Source organism: Cydia strobilella, chromosome 5 (genome assembly GCF_947568885.1).
Source record: "Cydia strobilella chromosome 5, ilCydStro3.1, whole genome shotgun sequence".
In the NCBI taxonomy this organism is placed as follows: Eukaryota; Metazoa; Arthropoda; class Insecta; order Lepidoptera; family Tortricidae; genus Cydia; species Cydia strobilella.
Window position 1 is genome coordinate 14,582,248 of NC_086045.1, and position 21,390 is coordinate 14,603,637.

At 34.3% G+C, this 21,390-nt stretch overlaps 1 protein-coding gene across 2 annotated transcripts in view; it reads left to right on the top strand.

Annotated features, from left to right (window-relative positions):
* The window catches only part of LOC134741447 (roundabout homolog 2-like), a 70,961-nt gene that overhangs the window by 32,709 nt on the left and 16,862 nt on the right, over positions 1-21,390 (top strand). For both annotated transcript variants that reach the window (XM_063674226.1, XM_063674225.1), the window contains exon 2: positions 20,644-20,778. In XM_063674226.1, the coding sequence (XP_063530296.1) occupies positions 20,724-20,778 (55 nt within the window). In that variant the 5' untranslated portion in view covers positions 20,644-20,723. The remainder of the gene's footprint in view (positions 1-20,643; positions 20,779-21,390) is intronic.

The following is a 21,390-nucleotide window of genomic DNA, read 5'->3' on the forward strand; positions in this document are numbered from 1 at the left end:
AGGTTTGACTTGACAATCCTCAGGTCTGACTAAGAGTCTTGGTCAAAGCCCAAATAAATGACGTTTTTCGGCCTTTGACTAGAGTTTTCGTCAAACCTAGGCGAGACTAATTTGGTCAGGCAGACGTCGAAACTCAATTTCATGAAATCGGGGTTTGACCAGTCAAACTTCAATTAGTATTAGGTAATGACGTGTAATATTTAGAATATAAAAAAATAAATGACCATGACTATGAATGTAATGTTTAATTAATGTCATTACCGGGTCTAACGCGATTAAATTTCATTATTATACCTTTTTTTCCGACGTTTCAACTAGGTTGCACCAGCTGACGTCCCAGCAAATGTCAATTGAGATATTGGTAAACAACATTAAACTACCCGACATTAGTTTATATAAATGTTCTGGGTAGGCAAAACTATTTAATTGCGTTAGACCCGGTAATTACATTAATTATGTGTACAAAACGCGAGAACTTAGTGTTGTAATGTAATGTTTGTTAGACAAGGTATAAAAAAACGATATTTTTTCATTATCCGTTATTAATATGTTTAATATGTCTGTGTCTCACGGAAGTTTTGTTATCTGTATGTTTATTGTATTAATATTGTCGTAATTAAAATCTCGTTCCCTGCGTCGACGGATGGCTCCTATTTCTGGACAGTTTGCCCTTCGGGCATCTGAAGCCACCTAATGAATCTATCCTACTTACCTACTGCGGTCAAAACATTACATAGGAACTTTCGATCAGGTGGATTTTCCGAGTACAGATCGACGTTTGACCGACCGACTAGGCAAAGCCCGAAACAGATTATTTTACTTGCGACGTTTGACTGAAAAGTTAGGAACTTCTAGGTTTGACTAAAAATACTTCAGTCAAAGGCCGAAATTGGAATTTATTTCGGGGTTTCCCCGAAAGCTTTGGTCAAACCCAGGATAAACCAGTCATTCCGGGAAGAGACTGCATGTTATCGACTTTTGACTATAACAGATAGGCACTTAATTATTATTGCTTTTAATATACCTACCTACATAAATTATTTTGTTACAACTTAAACAACTTACATGAATTAAGATAAAATCTATGAAACTTAAAATAAGTAGGTACTTAGAAAAAACACTGACAAATATTTTAACTTGCCAACACATCAATTCTTTGATAAAATGTTGGACCAATTTGTTCACAAATTATTTGTCAAGTGAAACTATTCTGAAAATCGGTTCCACATTTAGTTCCAAAGGGGTTTCACGAAACGCTCCCATGCGGCACTAGACAATGACAATTTCCACAGAATGAACAACATCTTAGAATAGACATTATAGATGTTCAAAGTAAATATATAAATTAAATGTATATTTTAATCATAATACAGCATTTACATAATCAGAGTCCATAGGTATGTTACACATAAAAATTAATAAAAAAAAGAATTACAATTAGATACAAATAAAATAAAATAAAAATTGCAATTAGAAATTATTACTAGCTTATTTACACAAATTAATACAAATTATCACATTAACATTACAACATAACATATTATAAATTAAATAATTTCTTAATGCAGGCGTCACTTTGTGTAAACTTTAAATCCATGGTAATTAAAACATATTGCTTTGCTATCTCTTGATTTTTTTATTCGTACTAAAGCATCATATTTAGCTTTCTGACATTTATTATTAACCAATAAAAAGGAGATTTTTGATAATTTACATCGTGGGTAAAAGTCTTGAAAAAAATATTTTTATCTCGGCAAAATACTTGTACGGAAATAACATATTTTTATTTTCAAAGGTATCGATGGCGTATAGAAACAAATACATTAACAAGGTGTACAATAAATCAGAAACTCTTATGCTATTACAAAACGCAATATCTTTTATGGCATCGTGCAATGTCACGGAAAAGTCAATGAGATGTGCAGTGTGCTCGCAGCTGCCGCTTTTGCCGATAATGATACTGTTGCACACTGACTTGCGACATTTTAATGTCAACTTTAGTGCCATCGAGTAAGGTCAAAAATACTTGTAATTTTCTCTAGTAATATACGATATCACTAGTTACTTACTCGACTAATGTGATTAGCGATTAATATGTACAATTAAGCTAATTTGGTGTTGTTTAAATAGATCAACGAAAGGTTAGCTAAGAAAATAGTAAATTTTTATTATTCGTGTAGTAACTTAATCATTCTTTTTAAAATATTGATTATATGTTTTTCTAAAAATAATTCATGCAGCTACGATTACGATCAAAAACGATTTTTAAATCAAAATCATAAAATAAAAGACAAAAATATTTTTTACTTCAGAACTTTCAAGTGGGTTTAGATAAAACTTTTCATGTTAAGAAACTTGTACTTAGTATTAGTACACAGTATACAGACATAAAATTCCTCACGACTCTATTCATAATGTGTACGCATCTGCAACCACACACGTCTATGGGCATCCCTCCGGGAATAGAACAGTAAGTTGAGTATATAAATTAGCTGTCGGGGCGCTAATCGCTCCGACAGGCCGCGATGAAACTTTAGAGTCCATCAGCGGTCGTATGAGCTCCCGAAATAGCACAATAACGTTGCTTATTTTATTCTGTTATCCTTTTAGCGAAATCCCTTAAGAGCTCGTTACGTTAAATGAACCGCATTCTCTGAACATCCTGGAACTGTTTACTATTTGTATTTGTATACTTTAGAATTATTTTTGTCAGCAACTTGTTCATTTCAATTTCCAACATTCCATGTCCATTTCCGTTTAATTGGTCGAGCTCTGATGGAATTCTCGTTTCCTATTATAATATTTTACTAAAATAAAACATACGCAGCGCGAATCCATTCAACGCTTGCGTGGAGCTGATCTCGACCGAAAAAATGCGCTCGGATGCAAAATCCGATCTTTTATATCTAACGGAATTAATACCGCACGAAAAGTTCACATAAATTGCCCCCTCGGTCCAGATTCACACGCTTCGTAGAAAAATGTCTGCTCACAATAGAACACAATTACGTTCGGTAGTAATGAAAGCGCCAATGAGATAGCGATAAAATTTCGCGACACAATACGGCCATAATTAGAATTAACTGTCTCATTCCCGCCCACATCCGACGTCGACGTCGCTGGCCATTCGGCCCATTGATGTTCACCAGAGTCGCCAGCCCTAGTCGTCCCGCCGCCATTCGCGTCTGTTGCCACTCAAATTATTTTTCCTCCGCATCTTTAATGGTAACTTATAGTCTTTTCATTGGATTTATTCCTCGTTTGTATTATAAGTATCTCTGAAGATTATCAGTTTGCTTATCGTTAGGGGATGCTTACAATTGATTTCAATTTAGACGATGTCAAACGACGATTGCGTACAATTGAAGACGGTTCGGATAATTTCAAAACTAAAAATTGCTAACGAATATTTTTTATTTCGATATTTGTGTTGATTTAAAAAAAAAATACTTACAGATCTTATAATCTTGTGACTTTTGTGCTTACTTAATTTAATTCGTGAAGTTGCAAGTTATTTAAATACATTTAATTTAATTTGTCGCTTGAAGTACACACAATGAAGAGTACTATCTTCAGGGTACCTAGATCTCTTGTATACAACAACCGAGAATGCTACGCGTCTCGAGTGCCAGCACTAGAGAGCCCCTGGAATGGAATGAAGCTAATATTTGTATAAAGCGATGCTTTATTACATCTTTGTTAAACATGTGTTGTTTCAACTGAAAGGAGCCTTTATTGGCCTTTAGCGTTCTTCAGCTTTTTGTTTACACAATTAAAATGCTAGTTTTCTTGAGTTGGTACAGAAATTCACGAATGCGGTCTGTTCTTTATTTAGAGGGATTTAGAGAGCCATAAGCGAACAGTGCGGTATTGTACAGGGTTTTGGGGAACAATACTGTATTGTTCATGAGACTTATAAAATGAGTTTTACAAGTAGGTAGGTATTATTCGACAAACGGAATGAGTGATTTTAACAGGGGAATTATAATACCTAATAATAAAATAACCGACATAGTAAAGATATATGTAACTCTGTATAAGATAAGTAAAGTGTAAGAAAAAAAACGTGAATCGGAAAATCAAGAAAAAATGTATGCTCGAATAGATGGCGCCATACCTTGATGGCGTTGGCGACACCGTTTGATATTTTACAATTTTAACACATATCAGTCAAAGAACATGGGTCAAAGTCATATGGCGTTAAAAAAAAACATGCATCTATATTATATACCCATTTATTTATATTTTTCTTCATTTTCATTTTTAGTTTTAATCCTACGTCGAAAGATGGCAGTAAATTTACTTTGACTACAAAATTGACTATGACAGTACATACACTCTATCTCTTTGGGCATAGTTATTTAATCGTGTCTAAATCATGCCAAGTTAAAATTGTTAATGCTTCATTATAATTATTTTGTTATATGAATTACTAGTGATTACATAAATAAATAGATTGCCTAAATTGTTATGGTAATTACTAGTGATTACATAGATACATAGATTACCTAAATTGTTACGGTAATTATTACTGATTACATAGATAAATAGATTACCTAAATTGTATTTTAAGCGCTTGTAGCCTAGCGGTAACACGCACAACTTCTAAACAGGTCATTTGGTCCCATAAGTTCTTTGTATAAAATACTTATGTATAAAATATTAACCGATATTTACCAATCAATTTTTTGTGAAAAAAAACGTCATAACGAGACCTGGCTAATCATAAGAAGGCGTAAAAACTAGTGCCTTCCTCAATTATTGGGACTCCTTTTGCGTTGCGTCTGGGAAAGCGCTAAGATAAAGAGTTTCCCTGAATACGAGTAGATGTACTGCTGTGCCTAACTAAATATGTAAGCTTCTGTTACCTAATATTTTTTAATTAATATATTTTTATTCATAATTACACAGGTCAAAAATACAGAAATACAATGTCAAAAATTATACAAATATTAATAAATACCTAAAATCTAAAAAATAAATAAGCAATGAATTCCACAATAGTACTTTTACTACAATTAGGTGTACTAGGATAACCATGGTCAACAAACTATGGCACTAACAAAATATCAAACTTAATGATATTCATGAAAAAATAAATTTATTTGCATCTATAAATAATAATTAACAACAATTCAATATTTATCATAACGCAGCCCGCAGCGCCAATCAGCTCTCTTAAACAAACAGAGAAATACAAATAGAAATGCAAATGTTTTATAATTGACCACCACAATATAGAGGACCGTTAATACAAATTGGAATATCTAAGCTTAATTCATGAAGCTCTGTGAACAAAATAGTATGAAATTAATTTTCGGTATGCTTACGTCGCCGTATTAGAAAAACAATCTCAGTTTATAGTCTACCCCGTTCGTATACAAATACCGCAAATCGATGTACAGGTTAGCCGTTTGGCACACACATACTAGAGGCCAAAACAAAATTTTTGACCCGCAGTTCCTAAAAAAAATTCGCTGGGGGTGGAGTGGTAAAACATTTTTTTTTTTTGTATGGAAAATTTTTTTTTTCTTTCAAAACCTATCGTATGTGGTATCATACGAAAGGGCTTTTTGAGGCGATTCTAAAAATATATCACATCATTAATTTCGGGCATTTTTTTTAATTAAAACAAAAAGAATTTTCGAAACATACCAAGTTTGGGCTCCTCCAGACACGATATGGCTGTTTTTTTTTGTACAATATACCACAAATGATACGTGATATCCTCATGTCTAACTCCAAGAAAGCAATTTTGAAAATAATGTCATTAACAATTTTTTTTTAATTTTTCAATTCTACAAAGTGACACAGTTCTACTTCAATACCTATTTCACGAGACTTATGGAAGTAGACTGCAGATACGGTACATATTAATCATAAAATGATACGTAATATCCATATATCGAACGGGAAATACCTCTTTAACCCTTTAACTGCGCCTTTCATCAGTTTCATCGGCTTCCGCTATTAGGTTCCAAACTAAGTCTTCAAGGCCTTAAAAACAGTCTGGTTACCAGCGCTACAAATTTAATATATTTAAGGATTTTTATATTTAAATAGGTAAAGAAAATGTCGCAAATGTAAAAATTGAATTGCGTAATCTTCAGTATTGTTATGAGCTTGAGCTTAAGCTTCGAATTTAACAAAGGAATGATTTTATAGGAATAACTAACTACATCGTCTACATGCATACGAGTCCATTTCGCACGATAGAAAATCAAGCAACAAATATTTACTAATTAACTTAGGCATATCCCTCTGCTCACGTGAGCACTCAGTTGACGATATTTTATTTCTTTACAGAGATGCCAGATGGCGAACGAGGCAGTGTAAGTATACCACGCATTTAGGATTACGATTGTCGTGATTTAATTATTCATAGGCTGAATTATATAAGTTGGCGTAAACTCATGCACCGTGATGAAATTGAAATTAGTAGATCTTTAAGATAAATATTTATTAAAAATTATGAGCTATTTAAGACTTTATGATATTATTTGTTTACATGATTAAGGATATTTATTTTTATTTATTTATTTAAATATGAAACAAACGGTCATACATAAAATATTGTTACAGTTTCTTCTCTTAGTCTAGACCTATAGTTTCCATTTTTATTAAACATATCTTTATATATAGCACGAAAAAGTACCTATCTTGGCTTAAGTTCAGTAGATTAGTAAAAGGTTACACAGAATTTGCGAATAGGTATCGACAAACATGACATAATAGGTATATTAACACTTTTAGATATTGACAGATCGCGGCTAGATTTACATACTAGTCCTGAATAAAAAATTTATTGAGCCTATGGTACAATTAAATATGTCTACATTTTTTACAATGTTATTATCATTATAAAGTGCACATGCTCGCTGAATAAACATATTTTTAGAATAGTTAGTTCTACTGCATGGGATGGAGAATAAGTGCTTGTATCTGAGACGACATCGGCGTTCTTTATTACCTGGGGCTCTTATACATATGTCTTTTAACAAGCTAGGGGCATCAATGTGACTATTTATTATTTTATGTAATAGAACAGAGGAGATTTTTATCAATATGAGGACAAGACTAAATAAATCTCAATTTAGTAAAATAAAGCTTTAAAATAATAATACTTACTTTGTGTGCCTAGCTGTTACGTAGGTAGGTATAAGTGTAAAACATATACTTAATTACCCTGGTTGACTTATTTATACTAATTGTAAGAATCTTACAATATATACAATAAATCTTTTTTTGACCGTACATTTTATTGGCCACCTAACTAACCGTATCTTATGTTAATGCAGTAATAAATTACAGAATTTTCATATAAAGCGTTACTGAGTGTACCATACTGGAGGAAAGCCATCAATCAATCCCTTGAAATTCAATCTTTACTTTTTAGACCCTTCAATTAAGCATAATTTAAGATAAGCCTTTAATTTTTACTTCTCCGGTGGGCTAAAGAAAGTGTAAGCCGGTCATTAGCTGCCTTTTTTAATCGATTTTTATACCTTTTGTCTTAAAACACATCATATTTCTTCGGCATAATCCATAATACATGAGATACGGTGTTTTTCACAGCAATTACGTGTAGTAAATTACATCTTAGAGCAACAGCGCTGATTTATTTTATGTGATGCAATGAAAGAGTTCTATATTTAAAAGTTCTTATAGTGGCCCAAAAATGGGGCATAAATGAAAATACGGAACGCCGACGGAATTGACTCTTTACGATCCACTTTGTCGCGGTGACCGGGCGTTATCTGCCAGAATAAATGACCAATTAAACAATCTAATTCATTTCAGTGGGTCCCGGTCCTTGACAGGGTGGAAACATAAATCAACATGCCGTTGAGTGGCGATAAACATTTTGTGACTTCCAACTCAGGTGATAAAAAATGCGCTCTTTTTTTGGACACTGCACCCGTCCGAAGGGGTGACATTTTTTAAACCTAAATGACTCTTAATCGTCACAAGGGTAGCCTTAAACGTCAATTCAGTCGGCATTAGATAAAAAATGGACGATCCTTTAACGGTCCAATAAAAAAAACACCTGGAGGCAATAAAAACAGATGTAGGTGGCCGTAACTGACCATAGCGCATTGGAAGCAAAAATACTTTATGGATTCCAAAAGCTGCGTAACCGTTTAAGTAAATATTATTATAAGTAACGTGCCTACACTTTAAGTGCCAGTTAATGGGGTAAGCCAAAGTACACTTGTAACTATTATTAAAGTGGCAGAATGCAACCTCGATGCGGATAAGAGAGTCAATATTTTGATAGTGCGCGTGGTGATGGTAGCAACATGTGGTCAAACATTGTGCAACGCCTGCGTATTAAATTTTCGTCGGGTTAACGGCGCGGGCGCGCTTGGGCAAAACACACAACCGCGCATTCGCCACGCGCAAGCGCATGCATGAGCCGCGGCGGCCATCCATACCTAAAATAGCCGTCTGGGTTGAATCAACAGCTATCGGGAAACTTCAAAGGCAATACTTTCACGGAAGTTGACTTTATTTCACTTTTTATTATCGACAACATCATGGAAAAGAACACAACTATTTATTAGCCAAATTGATTTATTTCGCATTTATTTATTTACTTATTAAACTCAATATTGTAACAGCATTGTATCGTTTCATCGTAGTATTAATGCGATTGATTAAGCAGCGACCCATAAAAGGTTCACAATTTTTAATACTCTAATTTCGAAGTTGATGGCGGAGAAAATTTGACACTTCGCCCACGATGGGAGACTCAAATTATTCACAATTTTATTGAGAATTTAGAAATGTACGCACACAGCTGTGCAACTCGGAAACGTCCCGCACTATAACATTTCATTCTTAATGGTTTCCAATATCTAAATATAATAAATTTTGTCAATCATGATGAAAACTAAAAGTATGAGATACTAGTTTTTTTTGTTTTTGAATAACAAGTTAGTCTTTTTATCATCACGAGTGTAAACTTATAGATAATTAGCAATATATTATCCTTTATTTATCTTGGGTTTTAGGCTAGGGGTCCACAACGTGAGTATAAAAATAAAGTAATATAAAAAAATAAAACAAAATACATATAAACACATTATAAAACCGGAAAAGTGCGAGTCGGACTCGCCCACCGAGGGTTCCGTACTTTTTAGTATTTGTTGTTATAGCGGCAACAGAAATGCATCATCTGTGAAAATTTCAACGTCTAATTATCACGGTTCATGAGATACAGCCTGGTGACACACAGACAGACGGACAGAGGAGTCTTAGTGATAGGTTTCCGGTCAGCGGGGCAGGCCCAAATTAGCAATATACCTATTATTAAGCAATTTACCAAAGAAGCTGTTAAAGAACTGGCACTAATTTCAGAATTTTTGTTTCTTGTCTCATATAGTTTACATAATGACATAATATTAGTAAGAAAATGTAGTTAGGTACATTACATGTTCTCTAGCGACTTTATGTAGACTGCCTCAGTAGAATTGCGTATGCGCCGACAGTTTCTAATTATTAAGAGAGTTTCCTCTGATGACTCAGTTTCTTGAGCACTCGATAAATCGTATTCATTAACAACTCTTTTGAAGTCTTAAAACCGTGTTAAGAAACGCAAACATGCATGACTGCGAAGTTATTATTTATTTACACATTTGTTAACTGTCACGTCATTAGCCAGCGGATATTGCGTACGAGGAGTATATTATCATAAATAATTATCCAATTTTACTTTAAGGAAAATTCTTAAATGTTATTTATTTAAAGAGCCAAGCTATTAAGAAGCATGAACTCATAAAAATGTAATATTTAAGAAATAATAATAATTATCACTCTGATGCATTTGTTCTTTCTTTAGTTTGCAATGTTAGCATCAAATTTTATTCCAATGTGATAATAATGCATTATACAATACAACCTATTTAGTGTCATTATACAGCGCAGCTGTAATTAGCTATATTTTTTATAATACAAGCCAGAGTTTCCATGTACAATTCTTGTATCCATCAAGATACCTTTGCTAAACATTATACTGACCGTAACTCGCGTGTGGTTGAAACTTTACAATCGGGTAGTCAAGACAATGGAGCCTTAAACTATACAGTTTAGTATGGTTTTTTGAGACCATAACACTATTACACCCATTGAAAATTAATAGGGTGTATTTATTACAATCATTGTTATTTGGCACACCTATAGGAATTTGTATGTGAAGACTTAGGTCGGATTACTGAGTATTACCCACCCATGCTTCAAGAATAACCGCCACAGAGTCAACGCACAGGAAAAGTGGACGTCCGAGCGCACTCGCTGACCCGGTACATTTATTTATTTATTTATTTATTTATTAAATAGTCACTTAGCTTTGACTATGTATTACATTATTATTTTATACAAATAAGACAAACGTGAGTTAAATTAACAAATTAATATTTAGTTCCAGTAATGACGATATACGGTACCTACTTAGAAAAACTGACAATAAATAGTTTAAGGCGGTTACCTGAGCCAGAAGGCGAAAAATCTCCTTATATGATCATGTTTTTCTAAGAGGCGTTGATATTCGTAGACGTGGAAAAAATATATGTAGTTCTTGACTATATTATCTTTAATAACATAGCTTCCGATACACGAATTATGACAACTTTACTCGGTTATTTATTATGTGATACTACTAAATAAAAAAAGAAGAAACAACAATCTTAACTTAAATAATAATTTCATAGCTTTCGAATTTCGATATAGTAGGGTAACGTTTTTAAAATAAATAAAAATCGACAAAATTCGATCAAAATTGACACTTGGCGCGCATGATGTTTCCCGTTCTTTCTTGCGAAATGTGACAGAGACAGCGGCAAACCGACGGAACGGCCTTAAGGTTATCTTCAGCCGGGACTTATCTAACTTCTAAACAATGATAACTTCAGTTTACACTGTCACCTCATTGGAATGTTACTGCAGTCAGCTTTCCGGAACCAATGTAAAACAGTATGGGTATAGAGGATAACAAGGAGCAATTCATGTCATAGATAAATGCTACAACTGTTGCGAACTTTATACACTCCGTCTGTTTGTCAAGTATTTAATAAGAAAAAGCTAATTAAGTAGTGCGATGGCACGAAATGACTTTATTTAAGAAAAAATATAGGTAAACCTAGGTTTCTAGCATAAGCTTAGTATATTTATTACAAATGCGAAACGAAACTCTGCCTGTCAGGCTGTTACCTTTGGACGCGTGAACTACTAAACCGATTTAGATAAAATTTGGTAGGGAGATAGTTTGAGGACCGTGGAAGAACATAGGGTTGTGTTTACTAATCATCATCATCATACCGAAGTAACGGGCAGAAGCTAGTAAGTGTAATAATAATAGTCAAAACTAAATATCATTGTAATCTCCTTGGTACAATGCCTCAAGGGCCTATTTTAGATTTAAGCTAGTTATTAATTTCGTTTACGTAGTACCACTGTATATATCTTGTATGTAAATAAATGTTTATAAAAAATCTCACCTGGAACAGAAAAATCTGAGCTCAAATTGGTGGTCATGCAAACAGTTTGTTCTTATTTACCTATTTCAAAACGTCTTCGTGGAGTTTCTAACGCATACATGATTTATATGTGCATACGTTAATATTGTTCCAAAGGCTTGCGACGCCTATGCCTGTTTGAACGCAAGTTTATAAATAAATAAAAGGAATGCACGGTAATAATACCAGTGGTTGTCGGGTTCACTTGGATTATTTTATCGATACTGGAACAGTTCTCTTAACTAACGTATTTAAATACATAACGTAACGTCTGTAATACTTCTATAAACAACGTATCGACCTATCTAAATTTGTTTACTATCGTGTGGTAATTTAGATTGGAATTGAATCAAGAGCTAATATAATAAATGGATAATTTAGAATGTAGACTTTCCTACTACCAAATATCTGCAGTGTTGTGCCTATTTTGTAAATTACTTAAATAGACAGAATTCCGCCGGCTTCCTGACACTGCGGGGTTGAGAAATGTACCGCACCCATAATTGTATGTTTTCTTGTTTCAATTTAGTAACTTTCTTATCAGTTTTTGAAGTACAAAGAGAGCCTTTACTAGCTGGTGTGATGAAAAATAATATGCAATAATATAACAAAGGTGCTAACGTAGAAGACGCTCTTGCACTTTTATCTGTTTACCTTTAGTACCACAGTGCAATTCAAGCGAACATCTTTATTGTTGAATAAATCGGGGATGTTAAATGGGACGCCGCCCTTTGTGGGCTTATCTGTTTTCTTTTTATGTTTTATGTTACAATAAATTTTTCTGCACGTCGATAATCTGGGATTATTCATGTCTGAACTGATGTGTCGATCATGGGTGACATCTGTTATGGCTTTATTTATGGAACAATATTAAATGAGTACTTACTTTTTTTGTAAGCAGACTGCATTGACTCGCACGGTTATTATTTAAAATTAGCTTCTAGTTTTAGTTTTCCTTCCATTTATTCTTATTCTTATTAACTATTTTTTATTAAACTTTGCTTAGCTCTTATTGAAATATAATCTAAGTCTCAATATTAAATTACCAAATTCTCTAAACAATATAACAACTTCCGAAATCTACAATGAACAATAATCTGCTGGCCGATTTGAGCCACTTCCGCCGGGTACAATAGATGCATGCAAACTTTGTGAAATGGGTAAAAATAATCCCCTGCTCGGTCCCAATACATCACGTGAACTGTCAGTCGAGACCGCACGAACAAAAATATACCATTGTCGGCGAAGCGACGGTAACGCTTTGTCCAAAACTTTCCTAAAAACTTGCGCAATTTTGGCAATACACGCACTGATGCAACTGCGCGGTCGGCAAAAAGTAATCCCTTATTGTCAAAGACCATTCACATGATTCTAATTCCAAATTACCTAAATCAAACAAAAAATATACATATTTCAATTACCTTTCCATTAGTCTATCGGCTTGTACGTAAATCAACGTCGAAGATTAATGAAAGCGGCAATTAAAAACTAAACAAACTGTCGACAAATAAGCGTTTGAGTGGATTCTTAAATTAGATTAGGTACCGAAACACTCGCATCTTTGACGTCGCGACTCATAATTAATCAATTTCGAAAGTGGAGCGCCGTTCATATTTTACGAGATTCGAACGATCAATCGCGCTTTGTGTGGGTCTAACTCGGCATTTGGTTCGACTGAGCCGTAAATATGGTAGCCCCCCGTCAAAACAAACATTATTCAGAAAACATGTTTTCATTTATTTTTATAATAACACCCACGCTTGAAAAAGCTACCGTGTGTGTTTAACGGACCGCGTAGGCTTTCTTGTGAATATTTTTATAGGTAATTCAAGTCCACTATACAAAACTCATTGGGAACCGGTGACAGTAAATATTACATCATATATCACAAACTTAGCTTTCCACGTAAATTCCAAGTAGGTACATATTAGCAGTTACCATTATAAAAACACCTAAATTCCTTCGCGGTAAACAGGTCACAGACTAAACATGCCTAGAAATAATATTAACCAGTTCTTTACACAATCTTCAAACGATAATAAAGAATGTTGACGTAGCAATATGTGAAAAATAAACATTTTGTAGCTTAACGCTTAGTGCGTTTGCTAAACTTATCTGTAGCCGCGCCTCGAAATCAAAAAGTCAACTGTCATCATTATTATGTTCGAGCGTTGCTAAATTGCTAGATGGTCATATGATTGCACCGTCAAATACTTTTGTAAATAAATAGAAAGGGATTTCCTTAAAATATTATATGCATTGCACTGTAAAGATTTTATCAATATTCCTTGTTCCTAACTAGTTGCATAAAGGCAGAGTCGAGTGAAAAACTTCGGTCCACTTTTGCCGTCCTTCGGCTCAATTACGGATCCCTTTTTAAACTTTAGTCGGCTTTAACTATGGGCATTCGATACAATACATAAGTGAGTAGGTACGACCATTGTTTATCCTTAACAATAATCTCGGTGTAACTGGCGCCCTGTCATCGTGCAAGTGGCTATAAATTATAAACTTAACCGCGTTTGTTTTGGTTAACCGTTTGTTTGAAACACATGCGCGTGAGAAACACTGCATCTCAAGTTGGATAGGTTAGTAATGCGAACGTCTAGTACTTGGTAAACAAATATTACTTTAACTCTTAAGTGTCCAATTATCTGCTTTCAACGAAGTCAACAAATGGGAAGCGAAGTCAATGTTGTTACACTTAAGCACAGCGGTTTTAGGTATAAAATAAAATATACTTTATACAGGCTGGCTAAAAAATAAGTGCATTCTCGTTGCCAGGGAGGTTTTGGGATTATACTGAGCAACTTTTACTATGGAACCAACCACGAATACGCGAAAAAAAATTTACCCTTCCATAGAAAATGGACTAGCCAAAATGTATGAAACAGCCAATTTTTTTTTCGCGATTTTCTATACTAAAAGTTGCTCAGTATAATCCCAAAACCTCCATGGCAACGGGAATGCACTTATTTTTTTGCCACCGTGTGTATGTAGGTACCTAGGTACTTCTAATTAATATAAATTTCTGTAGTAAATAACGTATTAAATCATGTATTTATTTCATAGTCCGTCTGACCCCATGACCCCATTGACAAAAGATAGGTAGTTAAAAAACGGTAAACATTTTTTTTATCTGATGGCTGAATCAATGGAAGTTCCAATGGCAATAGAAGCAAGTCACCTTCTTTACTAATTTTCACACAAAGTAGGTAAAACTTGACAAGATTATATTTGACCTTCAAAAGGTGTCGCTGAAACAGCTTAGGTACAAATGGCAATAATCTGCGTACGTTATATATTGTCATGTATAGTCAATGTCACGTTATGTATAGTCAAATAAAATATCAATATTACGGGTTACGGGTAATCCAACGATCAATTTTAAAACATTGTTTATTGAAACGCTAAGCAATCCTTCGTATTTTTTTTATGTGAATATTTTATCCTATAGAAGTATTTTTTCTTGCATTTTGCTAATCTTTTCTGGGACTTTTGTACGTACGTCATGAATAAAGGATGACTCACGCTAGTCCGGGCCGGGCCCGGGCCGAAGCGTCCGACATGACAATCTTTTAAATAGCCAGCAGTATGCCTACCAGTCGGGTCGTTCGACCACGGACGCGGTGCGCGATGCGGTCGCGCGAGTGATGGCGCATCTCGAGGGCGGGCGGCAGGTTGCAGCGATATTCTGCGACCTGTCGCGCGAATTCGAGCTGATCGACCACTCATTGCTTCTCTCGAAATTAGCCCGCTACGGCTTTGAGGGCAACTTTCTCAACACGATCGCCTCATTTCTGAGCAATCGACAGCAAAGCACTACCGTCCTTGGCGTGATGTCGAACCTTGAACCCATAGGGGCTTGTGCGGTACCTCAAGGATCGATGATGGGCAATAACCTTTTCTTGGTACTAGTTAACGACATTATGACAGCGTGCTCTGAGCCTGAATATATTATGTTCGCAGATGACACGTGCATAATAGTTAACGCAGATAATTTCAACAACTTAAAAATTAAAGCAAATAAAGTAATTCATAACATTTCCAAGTGGTTCTCGTCTAACGGCATGCTTCTTAATGTTGAAAAAACTAATATTATGCATTTTCTACTTCGTAATACTGGTATATGTCCACTAGAAATAGTCGTAAACAATATAAAACTCCCACAGGTCCAGCAGGCAAAATATCTTGGTTTTACTATAGACTCGGGACTAACCTGGACCCCCCATATAGATGCGGTCTCTGATAGGTTAGCGTCGGCGTGCTTCGCCCTTTCTAGACTCGCGCCATCTCTAACGCCTCAAAACCTCAGAATAGCGTACTATGGGTATTTCCACACAATTTTAACTCAAGGTGTAGAACTATGGGCTACTGCAGCTGAATGCAGTAGACTATTTAGATTACAAAAACGTGCCCTTAGGATAATTTCAAATAAACCTTACGATTATCCAGCGCAGTCATTGTTTAAAGAGCACAAAATACTTACGCTACCATGTGTTTACATACTAACAGCCTGCAAATATGTAAGGTCTAATCTGGGGTTATATACAACTCGCGGGCGGAACCATGGCCGCAACACGCGCGGCGAGCACCTCCTGCTGGTCCCGCGCTGCCGCCTGGCCAAGGCTCGGAAGTCACTCGGTGTCATGGGTGTAAGGATTTATAACACCCTTCCCAAAGAGGTCATTGACTCAGCTAGTGAGGCAATATTTGTAAGCAAACTTAAAAAAATGCTAATGTGTTTAGCTTGTTACACAATAAACGAATTTATATTCAGAACTGCTGATGTCCCAAACTGATGTAATTTCAAAAATAAATTAAAACAATGTATTCTTGTGATAAACTGATGTAATTTCAAAAATAAATTAAAACAATGTAAAATAACTGAATAATTTAATATTGTGATAATCTACTCTATTATGTATTATTGTGATAATGATGTGTATGCTGTGTGACGTGTAAGATTATTTAATAATGTTATCAATAAATTTCTCATTCTCATTCTCATTCTCACATGTCAGTAAAATAAAATAGTACCTACAACTGAAAATCCGCAACATGGCGAAGGCCAATCTTGTTAGGCTTTAACTAGTTTGCACTCTGACCTTAGTTTGCAGTCTTGTTGACCGTACACGTCATCGATGTACAAACATCGATGGTACACATGTAAATTTATTTACCCAGTGATTTCAAAATGAAAGTTATTACGTGTATCTATCCATTATTAAATGAGTTTTCAGTTGTGATTAATCAACTCTTTATCGATATCTGGATTTAAGTTCAAACATTCATTAGCATTACTTACCTAAAATAGAAACAAGCTATTAGTGGAAATTAAACTGAGATTGCAAGTCTCATTACGAGTATGTTGTTTTGTTTGTGTATCGGTTACCGCAGCAGAATACCGCAATACTAATTACATGTTAAAACGAATGTATATAAACCGTTGCGCGTTATGACGCGATGTTTAATGAACCGGGGTTATATTGACTACACTAATTTGATAGGCGTTAACTTCAGTAAATAAACGAATTTAGAAACACATTTAGAAAAGAAGAAAACAAACGATTTTGCACACAGGCGATTACTTGTCTTTCAAGGACGTATCAAATATAGGACAAAACTAAAACTAGGTACACCTTATTTGTCGTACGAAATTTTATTAATATCATATTGTGTCGCAACTTAAGTAATAAATGATAATTTTTAACGATTTCCCTTTGCGACACTGCATTTTACTACAAAACACACACATCCGTTATCATTTTTTCGCTTGTTTATTGGTTTTTGTCTGTAACCCGCTTCTTTTTAATGAAACCTAAATATAATCTTTTGTCAGTGTTCCTTTTACGAAATTTTATTACCGTAAAACCATAGAATTGTGATAAAACTTGGCATCTGGAAAAATCATAAATGAGGATAATATATCAGGATCTTAAATCTTTCAATATTATTATCTGATCTAGCTTTAAAAATGTCATTATGTAGCATCTTAATAGTTAATTCCTTAGTTAGATTATCAAATGATTAAATTGTAGATGATAACGTATTTCATATAGGTGTCATTGTACATATTTATTAAATTAAAGAACTTATTTGATTCATGTAACTATACAAACTGTAATGTCTGTAATTAAAACCAGTATGAATCATTAAATTATAAAAGCCGTAACTCAATGGTAGTTAGATTGAAAATATTAAACCGAAAATAAAACTCCCATGCGCCTTTCATTTAACTCGAGTATTTGTTTTCAATTAGGTATATCAATTGTTATTAGATGAAGTGAAGAGCTGTCAATCTTTATTTGAGCTTCCTTCTAAAATCAGACACTACGCACAGGATGTTACTGTAATTTTTTTGGGTTCCGTACCCACAGGGTCCCTATTACTAAGGCTCCGCTGTCCGTCCGTCTGTCTGTCTGTCTGTCCGTCTGTCACCAGGCTGTATCTCATGGATCGTAGACAGTTGAAATTTTCACAGATGATGTATTTCTGTTGCCGCTATAACAACAAATACTAAAAACTGAATAAAATAAATATTTAAGTGGGGCTCCCATACAACAAACGTAACTTTTTGCCGTTTTTGCGTAATGGTACGGAACCCTTCGTGCGCGAGTTCGACTCGCACTTGGCCCGTTTTTTATGAACCATTTTAATAAAATATTAAACTATTGGTCTCAATTAATTTCCATTAACGCACTCCTCGCATACTAACTGTAAAATTAACACGTGTTTGCATATAAAATTATACGATTTGTTGGAAATAATAACAAATGAGAATTTGTGGGGCACTTCAATTTTATAACATAACAAGTTCAAAAAGGTTTTCTCGTAAATTTAAAAGGTTAATTTCATGTTTGCCTTTAGCCAATGGAATAAAGTCGAGGATGCCTAAGCATAAACTTATATATTATGCATTTCCGAGAGTTTCTCTGAGACAAGTTTCAAATCTTAATGTGACAGATGTTTACGGTCTCCTTAATAACGCAAATAAATACGGTGAAGTTGTTTACAATAACGTTCCGAATTCGGGAAGTGTCGACTGCTATTCTATTTGTTTATATAATTTGATTAGGAAGGTCCGGCATTCGGAAACAGATGAGTAGGCATGATGCGCAATCCATTACCACGAATGAGTTTACACAGATATATGCAGGTATTCTACAAAATTTACAGTATCTCTAAACCAAACACTACTAACATGATTGTCATTATAAAAATATATTTTTTTCCCGTTATAAAATACTAAAATATGAAAGGAAATATATCTCTATGTGTGCTAAGTTATTAGTTAAAAGTATTTTCGGATGCGTTCTTAGTTTTTGTTTTTAACAGCATATGTTTACGTAGGTACGTATTGTATGTTTTGATTTATGATTTTATAAATATGCTATTCTGACTTTATTTCTTCCTTAAAACAAAAAAAATAGGCATATAATTATTAACGGCTAACTGTACATATTTTCCTAAGTTATGGACGTTAGTTGTGATCCAAGATCTTAGGCATCGGCCATAATATGTGTGTTAGCTCATCTAATAAAAGAATTAATAGTAATAAGCATTTTTTTACTCCGTTATTTGAAGCATGGTGTAAAGTTGTTTTTATCATTTACAACTAGGTACTTATTAGTTTCGTGATTTGAAAGTACTTAATTAAAAAGTTGTTCTAAAATATAGCATTTGAATTTTGGTGTTATGGTGTTTAATAGTAACAGTCTAGACCCACATTAAGCTCAATAAGGGCTAGTGATTTTGTGTGTGTTGTGTTGTAATTTTGTGTTCTTAATTTTAGGTCTTAGCTTATACAAGTCTCCAGCAACATCTCGCCCTTTCGTATTCAAATGGTAGTGGTTAATTTGGAAACTCCGTCCCCAAGATGGGTCTGCGAGTTTCGCAATGTATTATTAGATAAAGGAAGAGGGCTTTATGAAATTCAATATAAACCGGAAACTACGTTAAATTGAGGGCCATAAACCAATACATTTTCGTGAATTTGTCTTCCCGCAAGAAATGTGACTGGTCCCTACAATATCAGCATTTCGTATAATCTGGGTTAGTTTTAATAATGTGACTAAATGGTGGTGTGATACAGTAAAGCGATAGAATAAGAAAACCGGGCAAGTGCGAGTCGGACTCCCACACGAAGGGTTCCGTACCATTACGCAAAAAAACGGGAAAAAATCACGTTTGTTGTATGGGAGCCCCACTTAAATAATTATTTTATTCTGTTTTAAGAATTTGTTGTTATAGCGGCAACAGAAATACATCATCTGTGAAAATGTCAACTACTCGTATCTCGCTATCACGGTTCATGAGACGGTTCATGACACGGTTCATGTTCATGCCTGGTGACAGACGGATAGACAGACAGCGGAGTCTAAGTAATAGGGTCCCGTTTTTATCCTTTGGGTACGGAACCCTAAAAAAGGAATCCAAATTTTTCTATTCCATTCCGAGATTTTTTATCATTTCCCATTTATGTCGTAATTATAATAATAATAGTGTTTATTGCACCATAGTAATAAAACAAGTTGTTACTAACTTAAATATGTCACTCATAGGCCCTAAAAGGGTATGGCAAACATTTCCCTTTACCTTAGTTATAGTATTATAGTATTATATTCATCATAATTACATAAACTAGCATTTTAACTTCATGAGATCAAGACTATCTTACTTAACTTAACAAAACTATCAGATAAAAAATCTGTGACTGAATAATATGCTTTTTCTGCAAGAAACGATTTCAACTTATTTGCATAATATGTTGTGACCCTTTCCTCTACTTTCATATAACTTGGGATGTGATTTTTATATTTTACTGCCGCATAATTAGTGTTTTTCCAGTATATTTCAAATTTCTGTAATTTATTATTTTTGTAAATCCCTGCTTTTGACACTACAATGAAAAGTTTTGAAATAAATTGGTTGCTCACATTTTGGTGTTTAAGTCAGTTATTTTAGTTTTGAAATAATTCATTTATATATTATGTCACGCCACAAAACAAAAACGAATCTAGTAATACCTCATAGGGTAGGATGGAACGTGCCAAATAATTAGACATGAACTTCTTTTTTACCGTAAATGTATTGTATCATAGGAATAAAAAATGTTTTTTTTTTTCAGATGAGCGAAGTAGAAGAGAATGAAGCGAGCCCTCCAGGAACACCTCACGTCTATCTGAAGACGTGGCAGTAGACAGCAACATGAACACCCGGGCTGTTCTGACGTCCCTGCTGGGCGTCTTTTGTTTTTACACAGGTTAGATTGCTTATGTATATTAATAAGTTCATTGTGGAATAAGATATATATGGGCAAAATTGATAACAAGGGTCAATAAAAAAAATATGACTCGAGTTTACATCACACGTGCAAAGGCATGAAAAGACCCATCATTTGACATCAGCCACTATTTAAAATGGTGTAAAAATATTGAATTAGCTCACTCATAATTATTTAACCTTTTTATTATAAATTTTAAAACTAAAATAGCTAATTTGTATCTACTACATAGTGTGTCCCTATACAATCACCGTTATTTACAAATAAAGTTTTGAAGAGTAACAAATATGCAGCGGAGACAGGGTTCAACCAGCGCTAATAGCGAGCACCCTCTGGGGGCGCATTCCCCTACACCTATTTGATATTTAGTGCCTCGCTGTATCATCTTAGATTTGTGCCACCGGCTAAGCCAGGAATAACTCCGTCAAAGTGGCCATATTGTTTAATGGGATGGAATCGTTTAGTAAGGATTTAAATAAAGCAGTAAAATGAAGTGCAGTATGATTTTGTAATTTTATTAGTACACAAAGTAGTGTAAGTAAGTTAGGGTTCCATAGCGAAATTAGCGAACATGGAAAAACGGGAACCCCA